General features: G+C 36.7%; 1 protein-coding gene and 1 non-coding gene across 2 annotated transcripts in view; one reads left to right on the top strand and one right to left on the bottom strand.

Moving 5' to 3' along the window:
* Positions 1–5153, bottom strand: part of LOC138706555 (formimidoyltransferase-cyclodeaminase-like) — a 116567-nt gene extending 111414 nt beyond the window's left edge. Inside the window, exon 1 of the mRNA XM_069836023.1 lies at positions 4949–5153. Within this exon, the coding sequence (XP_069692124.1) occupies positions 4949–5002 (54 nt within the window). The 5' untranslated portion in view covers positions 5003–5153. The remainder of the gene's footprint in view (positions 1–4948) is intronic.
* A 3370-nt stretch (positions 5154–8523) lies between these two features.
* TRNAM-CAU (transfer RNA methionine (anticodon CAU)) lies at positions 8524–8595 on the top strand. The gene has a single exon. It is a non-coding gene; the product is annotated as a tRNA-Met (tRNA).
* The last annotated feature ends 3657 nt before the right edge of the window (positions 8596–12252 follow it).

The raw sequence follows: 12252 nt of genomic DNA, 5'->3' as shown, positions 1-12252 counted from the left end.
CGCATCGAGAATATATCAATAATCCAGACCATTTTTGTGATATAACTTATATAAAGTATACACATTGCCTAAGAAGAGGTGTAATTTTACAGATTTTGTGAAAAAATCATATCTTGCTTATTTTGGAATCAAACTTGGAGATCAAAGTAAAGCTTGGGCACCACACAAAGTATGTAGAGTATGCATTGAAGAACTTCATCATTGGATCAACGGCAGAAGACTGTTGCTATGTTTTGGAGTACCTATGGTCTGGAGAGAGCAGTCGAACCATAGTAATGACCGCTACTTCTGTTCGTGTGATGTGAAGGGGTACGATTCTAAAAATAAAAAGCATATCGTGTATCCAGTTATTCGGTCAGCCATTTTACCTGTAACCCATGGGCCTAATGTACCAATCACTGTGCGACTAGAAAATCTTGAATAGTTTTCATTGAATCTGATGTAGTGGTGAGGGAAATTGTAACGAGTGACAGTGACTATCTACCAGAATCGGGTGCTGCAGAACTTGGATTTAAATAAGGAAAGAGACTGTTTCAAATACATATGTGAGAAATTTCCACTACTATCTGAAGCAAATTAAAAGAAGATATATTTAATGGTCCTTACTAAAGAAAACAGATGCCTGATGCAGCATTTAAAAACACTGTGGATGAAAAGGGGAAAGCAGCATGGATATCTTTTTTTTTGTGTGAATTTGTTTTAAAATTTCTTGGTAACAACAAGGGTCATAATTACCGAAACATTGTGGCTAACATGCTTGAAGCATACAAGGAGCTTGGTTGTAATATGACTATCAAAATTCATTTTCTGTTTTCTCACCTAGATTATTTCCCCGAAAATCTAGGATTTTTGAGCGAAGAGCAAGGTGAATGCTTTCACAAGGATCTGCAGGAGTTCGAAAGAAGATACCAGGGACGATGGAGCATAAGTATGCATCCTCATTATTGCTGGATGTTAAAGCATGAAATACCTGAAGACAAAAATAAAAGAAAGAGGAGCAGGAGGACTTCCTCAACTAAGAAGCAAGTGGTGTAATTTTTTGTGTGATAAATTGTGCTAACTTATACATCCAATAGTGAAGTAAACAAGACAAAACAAAGCAAAAACACTCTAGTGACATGTATGAACAACCATACAAATAATTGCAGCAAGTTATGTCTTTTAAATATTGCTTTTGCATTTGAAATAAAAAAGTGAAATGAAAATGTTTGTGATGAAATTCACGTATTTATGCAATACATTTAAAGTGATTTTGCAAACAAACCTGACGTGATAGAAGTAAACGGATTGAAAATTCGAATTCAGCACATCGACATTATATAAAATCACATTATTTACTTTAGGCAACAAACACAAAGTTGAAATTCGCAGCGTCTCTTTTTGTCTCTTTTTGACCCACAAAGTAAACCTCTCAGTCTACGACTGAACACGAGCGAGAAGTTTCAGAGAGAACTCATTGTTCATGCCCTTCTAAAAATAGCTTGCTGCTGATAAAACAGTGAAAACTATTCCTAACAACATTCTTCAAATGTTAAATAACATAGATTCATATTCATCTATGCCAAACTAAACAAGTCCAAATTGCACGGACGAACCGGCTTTAGAGCGCTAACACTTAAAATTACAGGGGAAAATTATTGAAGGTTTCGATTCTTAGAATATTTTGTGAGCTGTGTATTACATTGTTCAGATATGGAACAAGTTTATTTTTCTCGAACACATCGGCTTTCTTTCCATATTATAATTTCACTGCCTCCCCATGTCCTTATTATCATCTCGTCTATGTAGCAAATAGTTAAAAAAAAAAGACGTTATATATGAGTCATTTTTAATGCTAACGACCTCTGTAGTTGAAAGTGTTGTTAAACAAAGCACTCAGAGAGGTTATATGACTCATTTCATACGTGACGATATGAGAGGATGATGTATGTAGAACTGAACACTCGAGTTGGAATAATGCTTAAGAGCCAAGAGTGTTGCTAAGATATGTCGAATCACTTAGTGCATCTTTTATTACACGTGTGCTTGTACCGTATTATGAACTTCAATAGAACTCCATTACCTTCTCATATGTCATTTTGTAGATATCAGTAATAGACAGGGAAAGTATTTTTTGGTGAAATAAATTAGCGTTTTCGATGTTAAACCTTCCACTATTTCGATGGATATTTCGTGAAATAAGTTGCCAATTACATGATTTTATGTTATGTTTAATATAAAACACTTTGTGCGAGATCGTGCGTATTTGCTTGGTTTCCGCACAAAACCAATCCGCGGAAAGACTAAAATTCCACATTCAGTATTCACAACCTAACACACATAACAATTTCCCTCTTCTCACTGCTTAAGTGACATATTGATTTTACTGCTTTAGGCTTTTAACATATTATTTTTAGAGACGTTCAATATAGTAATAATTATAAATTGGAAACTTACCACTGCAATTTCACCTAAATTGTACTGTTTTTAAATATTTGCAAAAATTAAGTAAACTCTACAACTCCACTAAAGTTATTGCATTCGTGATGCAAGTAACATTAAGGAAGCCGTGAAAAAATCAACAATATTCCAGACTCATCATATACTGGGGGGGGGGGGAGACAGACGTATATCACGGCCTGCTGGAGTATAGTAAACACAGAAAACATTTTAAAGCAATAATGTTGAAGATAGATATTTTTGTTTTGCAAATTTGTCGTCATTGAACAGAAACCAAGATGGAGATTTCATTGCAACTAATTAGAAATTGCTCTTTCAAATATGTAATAAACGATCTTCGCACAAAATAATGTACGATACACGAGCGATATGTTTTGTTTCAATTCTCGGAAATTAAAAAAGGTCAACTACGTTTCGCTTTTTCAAACTTTTCCTCGAACATGAAAACTTCAACATACAGCTCTTGTAACGCATATTACTATTGTTTCACTTTTTTTCTTGTTTCATACACATGTCACATATCAGCATCACCCGAAAATATAAACTAAACATGGTTTCTACATTGTTTGCACGAAAATTTGTGCGTCAGTTTGTGAGTACTTTTGTATGCACAGAAAAGCCACATTCACTGTTCAGATAAAATACAGGGAAACATTCTGCCTGAATATAATTCACATAATAGTCACTGTGATCTTTTGCTAGTTCTCCCATAAATCTCTTCGCATCAAAATATAGCCTCCGGTACATAACATACTGTAGCAAAGATTGAAAAATGTATATAACCATAGATCATATATGTAACAGATAGATCGGCCTTATAGGCTTTGACGTTAACAATTTTTGTCAAGTTTACTACTCTGCCATCTAGTTGTTACATAAGGAGTCACGTCATAATTCCCATTTGAATTGCATTAGCGACTGTACTCCCATCTCGTGTTCGTTTACGGCGGACGGGTGGCGATCCTGGCGGTTGTTCTCTTCAAAGTGCTGCCGATTTTAACATAGCGATGAGTTATCTGTTACATATATGATCTAGGATGTAACATACAACATCCTTCTTCTTTCCACAAAGAAATCGACCTTTTTCCTATAGCCATATTCATTCATTCATTCATGCATTCAATCATTCATTCATTTAGTGTTCTTCCCAAGGACAGGTCTTTCACTGCAAACCCAACTTTCTCCAGTCTTTCCTATTTTCTGCCTTCCTCTTTGTTTTCTCATATGATCCATATATCTTAATGTTGTCTATCATCCGATTCTTCTTCTACCCCGAACTCTTCTCCCGTTCACCATTCCTTCCAGTGCATCCTTCAGTAGGCACTTTCTTCTCAGCCAGTGACCCAACCAATTCCTTTTCCTCTTCCTGATCAGTTTCAGCATCATTCTTTCTTCGTCCACACCTGTGGAGTTACGGTTAGCGCGTCTGGCCGCGGAACCAGGTGGCCTGGGATCGATTTCCGGTCGGGGCAAGTTATCTGGTTGAGATTTTTCCGGGGCTTTCCCTCAACCCAGTATGAGCAAATGCTGGGTAACTTTCGGTGCTGAACTCCGGACTCATTTCACCGGCATTATCACCTTCATCTCATTCCGACACTAAGTAACCTAAGATGTTGATAAAGCGTCGTAAAATAACCTACTAAAATAATAATAATAATTGAAGAGTCCACTGCAAGAATGATGGATGTCATTTGGAACACATTTTGCAGGAGACGCAATTGAAAGTTTGAAATGCTTAGCGCTCAAAGCTTAACCGAGATTTTCCGATCATTACTGTTACTGAACAATGACTATCAGTGTTAATGCCATACACCTCTGTATGTACATTCTATATGTCTTAAGCTATGCATTGACATTCTTGGTTCATTTTCAACAAGAAAGTGACAGCCATCATTCTTGCAGTGGACTCTTCAATTGTTTCTTCACCCACTCTTTCCAACACAGCTTCATTTCTTATTCTGTCTGTACACTTCACACGTTCCATTCTTCTCCATATCCACATTTCAAATGCTTCTATTCACTTCTCTTCATTTCGTTGTAATGTCCATGTTTCTGCCCCATACAATGCCACACTCCATACAAATCACGTCACTAGTCTCTTCCTTATTTCTTTTTCTAGAGGTATGCAGAAGATGCTCCTTTTTCTGTTAAAAGCTTCCTTTGTCATTGCTATTCTCCTTTTGACTTCCTGGCAGCAGCTCATGTTACTGCTTATAACGCCGCTTATTGGAGTCACGTGATTATTATGGACCAGTCATGGCCATCTTTACAATTGCCTAATTGCCTAATATAAATACATGTTCAAAGTTCTAAAAAGACAAAGGAATTGCTATATTAAACTCATGTTAAACGTGCGTTTATATATAAACTTGTTCAATGTTGGCCATGTTATGACTAAGAATGTGAAGTTGCGTCCTAGCCGTCCTTTTCGTAGCCATTATGACTTGCATAAGAGCTTCGATAAGCAAATCACATGAATTTTTGAATATAGGAAGCAGTGCAATCTTACCTTTTGATCACGGCCTTCTGAGAAATTGGGCACGCACTCCACGATCTTGCTCATGGTGAAATCTCGCACTGTTACAACGCTGCACACGGACACACAAGTTGACTTTTGAGAACAAACAGAAAAATATCCCGCACACACGGCTGGCTGTCTCTCCGATAAAACGGGATTCCAACTGCGTGAACTTCGTCCCCACACTACTGACTTGTCCTTTAACCTTGAGAGTGAAAGTGTCTTATGTAACAAGTTTATTTCTAAGGTGTTACAATAACATGTACAGCAACTCAGCTGTTACCTCATCTTACTTACTTACTTACTGGCTTTTAAGGAACCCGGAGGTTCATTGCTGCCCTCACATAAGCCCGCCATCGGTCCCTATCCTGTGCAAGATTAATCCAATCTCTATCAACATATCCTACCTCCCTCAAATCCATTTTAATATTATCCTCCTATCTACGTTTCGGCATCCCCAGGTCTTTTTCCCTCCGACATCCCAACTAACACTCTTTATGCATTTCTGGATTCGCCCATACTTGCTACATGCCCTGCCCATCTCAAACGTCTGGATTTAATGTTCCTAATTATGTCAGGTGAAGAAAACAATGCGTGAAGTTCTGCGTTGTGTAACTTTCACCATTCTTCTGTAACTTCATCTCTCTTAGCCCCAAATATTTTCTAAGACCTTTATTCTCAAAATCCCTTAATCTCTTTTCCTCTCTCAAAGTGAGAGTCCAAGTTTTACAACCATACAGAACAACCGGTAATATAACTGTTTTATAAATTCTAACTTTCAGATTTTTTGACAGCAGACTAGATGACAAAAGCTTCTTAACCGAATAATAATAGGCATTTCCCATATTTATTCTGCGTTTAATTTCCTCCCGAGTATCATTTATATTTGTTACTCGAAGGTTAAATCTCCAATTTTTATATTTCCATTTCGTACAATATTCTGATCACGAGACATAATCATATATTTTGTCTTTTCGGGAGTTACTTCCAAACCTATCGCTTTACTTGCTTCAAGTAAAATTCCCGTGTTTTCCCTAATCGTTTATGAATTTTCTTTACCTGATCTTACATTACAAAATATTACCTTCATTGTTATTATTATTATTATTATTATTATTATTATTATTATTATTATTATTATTATTATTATTATTATTATTATTATTATTATGTTCAACTGAATTGTAAATTTTTTTAATGTCATCAGTCAACAGATACATTTTATTCGGAAATTGAGAAAAACTTTTTAAAATGCAAAATAATAAAATGTGGTCAATTGTATTGAAGTTGCCAAGTTCCGGGGTTCAATTTTGATTCTCAGGGGAGTGATTGTACGAGTAATTCCGTTTTAATTGTGCGAGTTCCGAACAAAATCGGTCATTTCCATCGAAAACAAAAAATTAGTTTTTTTATGGTTTCGGTATGTTTAGAGAGGCATCTTTCTGAATATATTTTCACTGTTTTTGTTCTAACTCCGTCATTTCCCTGAGAAACAGTAGGCCTATTGTAAAATTAGTATTTTCAACCAAAACCGAGTAATTCCGTACCATGATAATGCCAATATTCTCATTGTCTTTTTTTGTATCAAGAACGGACGTTTTCAACGTTCTCTAGTAAGTGTTGCAATTATCAATCCATTCAAAATCGGTCATTTCCATTTCCGTGTGCAAGAGTGATAATATCTTACTGCTAATTTAAATTATTGTAAAGGGGTTATAATATATTCATTTTTCCGTCGTACACTAGAATGAAAGTGAAGGATATGTAAGGAGATGTGTTTCTTTTACTGTTATAAATGTCAAATAACTTTTTTCGAACAGAAGTGAACATTTCCTTCATATTTCGAAACAAAACCTGACATTTCCAAAATATTTTTGTCTATAAAATGCACAAAAAATTACTAAAATCATGATTATTGACACCATTACAATAACGGACGTAACATGCACGACACATAAAATTGTCATTCACTTTGGGGTAAAGTGAAGGCTCAATACAATTTTTCCTACTTCCTGAAAAAAATACTAGTTTGAAAATGACCGGTTTTTTTCGCAACTTGCACAATTTCTGATTATTATACTTAGTAGTTAAATGATGGGGACTTACTTACTTACTTACTTACTTACTTACTTACTTACTTACTTACTTACTTACTTACTTACTTACTTACTTACTTTTAAGGAACCCGGAGGTTCATTGTCGCCCTCATATAAGCCCGCCATTGGTCCCTATCCTGAGCAAGATTAATCCATTCTCTATCATCATATCCCACTTCCCTTAAATCCATTTTAATATTATCTTCCCATCTACGTCTCGGCCTCCCTAAAAGTCTTTTTTCCTCCGGCCTCCCAACTAACACTCTATATGCATTTCTGGATTCGCCCATACGTACTCCATGCCCTGCCCATCTGAAACGTCTGGATTTTATGTTCCTAATTATGTCAGGTGAAGAATACAATGTGTCCAGTTCTGAGTTGTGTAACTTTCTCCATTCTCCTGTAACTTCATCCCTCTTAGCCCCAAACATTTTCCTAAGCACCTTATTCTCAAACACTGTTAATCTCTGTTCCTCTCTCAAAGTGAGAGTCCAAGTTTCACAACCATAAAGAACAACCGGTAATATAACTGTTTTATAAATTCTAACTTTCAGATTTTTCGACAGCAGACTGGATGATAAAAGTTTCTCAACCGAATAATAACAGGCATTTCCCATATTTATTCTGTGTTTAATTTCCCCCCGAGTATCATTTATATTTGTTACTCTTGCTCCCATATATTTGAACATCTCCACCTCTTCAAAAGATCAATTTTCAATTTTTATATTTCCATTTCGTAGAATATTCTCGTCACGAGACATAATCATATATTTGTTTTTTTTTTTTTCGGGATTTACTTCCAAACCTATCTCTTTACTTGCTTCCAGTAAAATTCCCATGTTTTCCCTAATCGTTTGTGGATTTTCTCCTAACATATTCACGTCATCCGCATAGACAAGCAGCTAATGTAATCCGTTCAATTCCAAACCCTCTCTGTTATCCTGGACTTTCCTAATGGCATACTCTAGAGCAAAGTTAAAAAGTAAAGGTTATAGTGCATCACCGTAAAAAACAGCATGTTACGAATCCTTCAAATAAGCCTCGGATGGAGACTTTTGCCCTTTAAAAAAATAGAACAACAGTTACTAAAACCAGATATACTGTAGTTGCTTATAGTTTCCATTAATTTGTGTTTCCGATCCAATGTAATATTAATTGCACATTGTATGAGTCATACACTTCCTTATGTTGCAACAGTGATGCAGCAAAAAAAATATTATTTACACCCCGCCCACTCATCTTCTTGGTTGTCATTATTTACAGGCCACATCAAAATCTCTTCATAGGATAGTTTTTCAGACGCATAATGCTTCTGTTTTTCAAAATCTTTGATTTTATTGTACGTGATTCAAACCCTTCCTGATAGCTAAGCTAATTTTTGTGGCGCAATTACTGGTCAACGCTGGAGGCCCATAAGAAAAGTTGGACTATTCAGTTCGTTCATCGTAATGAATGTGTGCTACGTATGTCAGCAGAGTGGCGCAGTGGAAGCGTGCTGGGCCCATAACCCAGAGGTCCGTGGATCGAAACCACGCTCTGCTAGTTTCTTTTTCGAGTTAGTTTATTTTATTTTGTATAATCTATCTATATTAAACATCAATTTCAATGTTTATCTTATTAAGAACATATGTTTGGTGACGTAGAGTTTGTTACAAGTGTGGAAAGATTCGATTTATTTCCTAAAAAAAAAGTGAAATTGAGTCGAAATTCAGTGAATATGGACATGAAGTGAAAGTTTATTGTAATATGGAATAATGACTTGAGGTAATGTCTAACTCTATGTAAGTACATCCATTTTGGAATAATACATTTTTTACCTTCGAAAATGTAATTTTTCAGTAAGTTTTTATAACAGAAAAATTGTTATATATTCCACAGTTTTAAAAATAGAGAAATTGTGTTTGCAGTAAAAAGCTTCATTTTTCACAGAAATTTGATCTCTGTATAAACATCAGGTTTTTTTTTACATACATAAGTATAAGAACAATAGTGAAACATCTCCTTTGAAGAGGTGTCCTTAAACTTTTAGTAGAAACTGTATTGTGATTTATCCTTGTATTTTATTTTTCTTCTCCACTTTTTGTATTCTTATATTTTTGTGTTTGTATTTTTATTTATTTTTATTTTTATTTACTTCTTTGTCAATTTTTTACGGTATTTGCATTTCTAGTGGTGTGGTAAAGAAGTAGGCCCTATATATTTTTATGTACCGAACTACATATGATATTTCCATGCAGATATTCTGCGTCATCATACGATGAAAGAGTAATGGAACGGAGAAAAATTCTGTCCAGCACCGGGATTTGAACCTGGGTTTTCAGCTCTACGTGCTGATGCTTTATCCACTAAGCCACACCGGATAACCATCCCTGTGTCGAACAGAATCGTCTCAGTTTGAGTTCCAACTCTTGGGTTCCCTCTAGTGGCCGCCCTCTGCACTACGTCATAGATGTCTATGAACGTAGGACTGAAGTCCACACATGTGCTGAGGTGCACTCGTTATGAGTGACTAGTTGGCCGGGATCCGACGGAATAAGCGCCGTCTTAAATCACGAAGTGATTTACGCATATTGTATACATTTTTTTATGTACCGAAGTACATATGATATTTCCATGTAGATATTCTGCGTCATCATACGATGGAACGGAGAAAAATTCTGTCCGGCACCGGGATTTGAACCCGGGTTTTCAGCTGTACGTGCTGATGCTTTACCCACTAAGCCACACCGGATACCCTCATAACGAGTGCACCTCAGCACATGTGTGGACTTCAGTCCTACGTTCATAGACATCTATGACGTAGTGCAAAGGGCGACCACTAGAGGCAACCCAAAAGTTGGAACTTAAACTGAGACGATTCTGTCCGACACCGGGATGGATATCCGGTGTGGATAAAGCATCAGCACGTAGAGCTGAAAACCCGGGTTCAAATCCCGGTGCCGGAGAGAATTTTTCTCCGTTCCATTACTCTTTCATCGTGTGGTAAAGAAGGTTTGATGATCTTAACTCCACTAGAGTAAATAAATAAATAACAACTATATTGAATAATTTGTCATACAGAGTTAGTGTGCACTCAATGTTGGTTGCTTGACGGTTGTCACCCCACTTTGAGGTCTGTGAATATAGAGAGAAAAGTTGGATCGGTGTCGGGTAGAGTTCCAGGGTAGCTCAGTTGGTAGAGCGTTGGTACGTTTAACCAAAGGTCCCGGGTTCGATACCCGGCCCAGGATTAATTTTTCCCTCAAATTATTCAAATGAACTTTACAGGGAATTATACCTGAAAGCTTGATTTGAACAACTATATTACTTAGTGACATAAAATGGAAAGTGATGATGGAATGAAATTTGTAATGTTAGGAAAGCTGGGAAACCCCAGGAAGAACCGTCATGTTTGACATATTAATCCAATACATCTATCACTCCAGTCAACGCCGGGAATCGAAAGGGACTTCACTGAAACGATAAACCCACATGTAGGTCTACCTACCTGATGTGCAGTAATTAACCTCCCAAATACTTTGCAATCAAAGTGTTTTATTTCAAATTGTAAAATCGTATTTTTGTTCTGCCTCACCCTGTATTTCTAGCAGTTTTGTCGTCCCCGTATTGTGACAGGGAGGGTCTTTTGGGACAGGAAGATTTCCATGCGTGACAGAAGAGTTTCTTTGTGTATTTGTCATGGAGGTTTTTCCAGTCTTTGCGCCCTAAGCCTGAAGACGTTGTTGCCTGAATCTCCTGGACTCAAACCGGTTTGTCGTATTGCTCAAGTGTCCACGTGCATATTAACAACCTCGTTTGCATTATTAAATAATACGTTTAAAAATAAAACCTGCGCACTATACAGTCGTGACTGCAAGTTAGTTCCCTGATCTTCTACTCCGTCTATTTCCTTGTAGGAAGTTTATTTCTGTGGTAACTAGGTTACTGAAACGCATGCTAAGTATAGATATTCCAGTAACAAGTGCAACAGCTGAAGAATAGGAAATACCCATCCAGTACATCATGCTGCGAAGACTTGTTTTCCTCCAATTAATTCATGGCCAAGATGGTAACCAGAGCAAAAGAAAGATAGATGGGACTGCCAGTAATTGGCTTCCAGCGGCGGATTTTCAGGGGAGGCAAGGGAGGCCATGCCTACCCTAATATTTTACCAGAACACAATATGGCAGTAATAATTCCAGCTAAATTAAGATCACAGACAAGTTATAGCAAATGACGAACATTTTCCCTTTTATATTAATTTTACTATTCACTACAACTAAATGATGTAAATTACGTAAACTTGACCACATTCAGTTGGTGATGCCCTCTCACTATACTGCAATAGTACAAATAATTCGTACTGAAAAATAACAGATAGCGCTGTAACCTGTATAGTCGACATCTAGCAGCCTGCAGTGTCTATGCGAGAGCGGGAGAGAGGAGTCGGCTACATCACACTACTCCCCGGTAACCATGACAACAGCAGTTCAACCAATAAGATAGCTGGTTAGAGGAGTGTTTTAAACTTGGCTAGAACTCGCGAGGGGAACCGAATTTGGAGATGTCCTACCCACCGCTGACAACTGTACTACTGAACTGCTTATAGTCACAGCTGGTATCGGCTGTATTGGGAAGCTCTCTCTCTCTCTCTCTTTCTCTGTTCTTGGTTTTACAAAATTGAATCACGTGTTGTTAGTTTTCTCTCCCTGCGTAAAGGTTTTCATTTATGTTGCTAGATTTTTCTCTTGTTTGCGGGTGTTCCTGTTATTTTATTATTTCGTGCTAAGAGATGTATTTATTTATACAGTATATTAAATATATCGAGAATTTAGGAACAAATGCAGATTTGTCTCTAGCTTCTTCTAGTAGCAGTTGTTCAATATGATGTGACATAATTGATCGGTTTACGAAGAAAGAGAATTGCCGAGTTAATTTTCTGTAAAATTAGACTATGTAGACCCAATAGTAATAAGCAAGCCCCGTATTCTTAGGTTCGAATCAATTTTGTTGCTATCTCGTTACTCTCGAAATATTGCATTTCTTGTTCGTTTTATGTAGCAAAGAGTAACATTCTTAAATTGAATATGACCTAAAAATACCTAATTCGTAGGTTAGGACTTAAAGTGTCCTAAAGAGAGGCCATCTTTACCAAGCCATTGTAATATACTCGTATTAACAATATGTTGTTTATTTTTATTTTCCCCCCCCCCGTAAAAT

This window comes from Periplaneta americana, chromosome 9 (assembly GCF_040183065.1).
Source record: "Periplaneta americana isolate PAMFEO1 chromosome 9, P.americana_PAMFEO1_priV1, whole genome shotgun sequence".
Taxonomy (NCBI): domain Eukaryota; kingdom Metazoa; phylum Arthropoda; class Insecta; order Blattodea; family Blattidae; genus Periplaneta; species Periplaneta americana.
The sequence above is the reverse complement of the archived record's forward strand: the minus strand, read 5'-3'. Positions and strand labels throughout refer to the sequence as shown.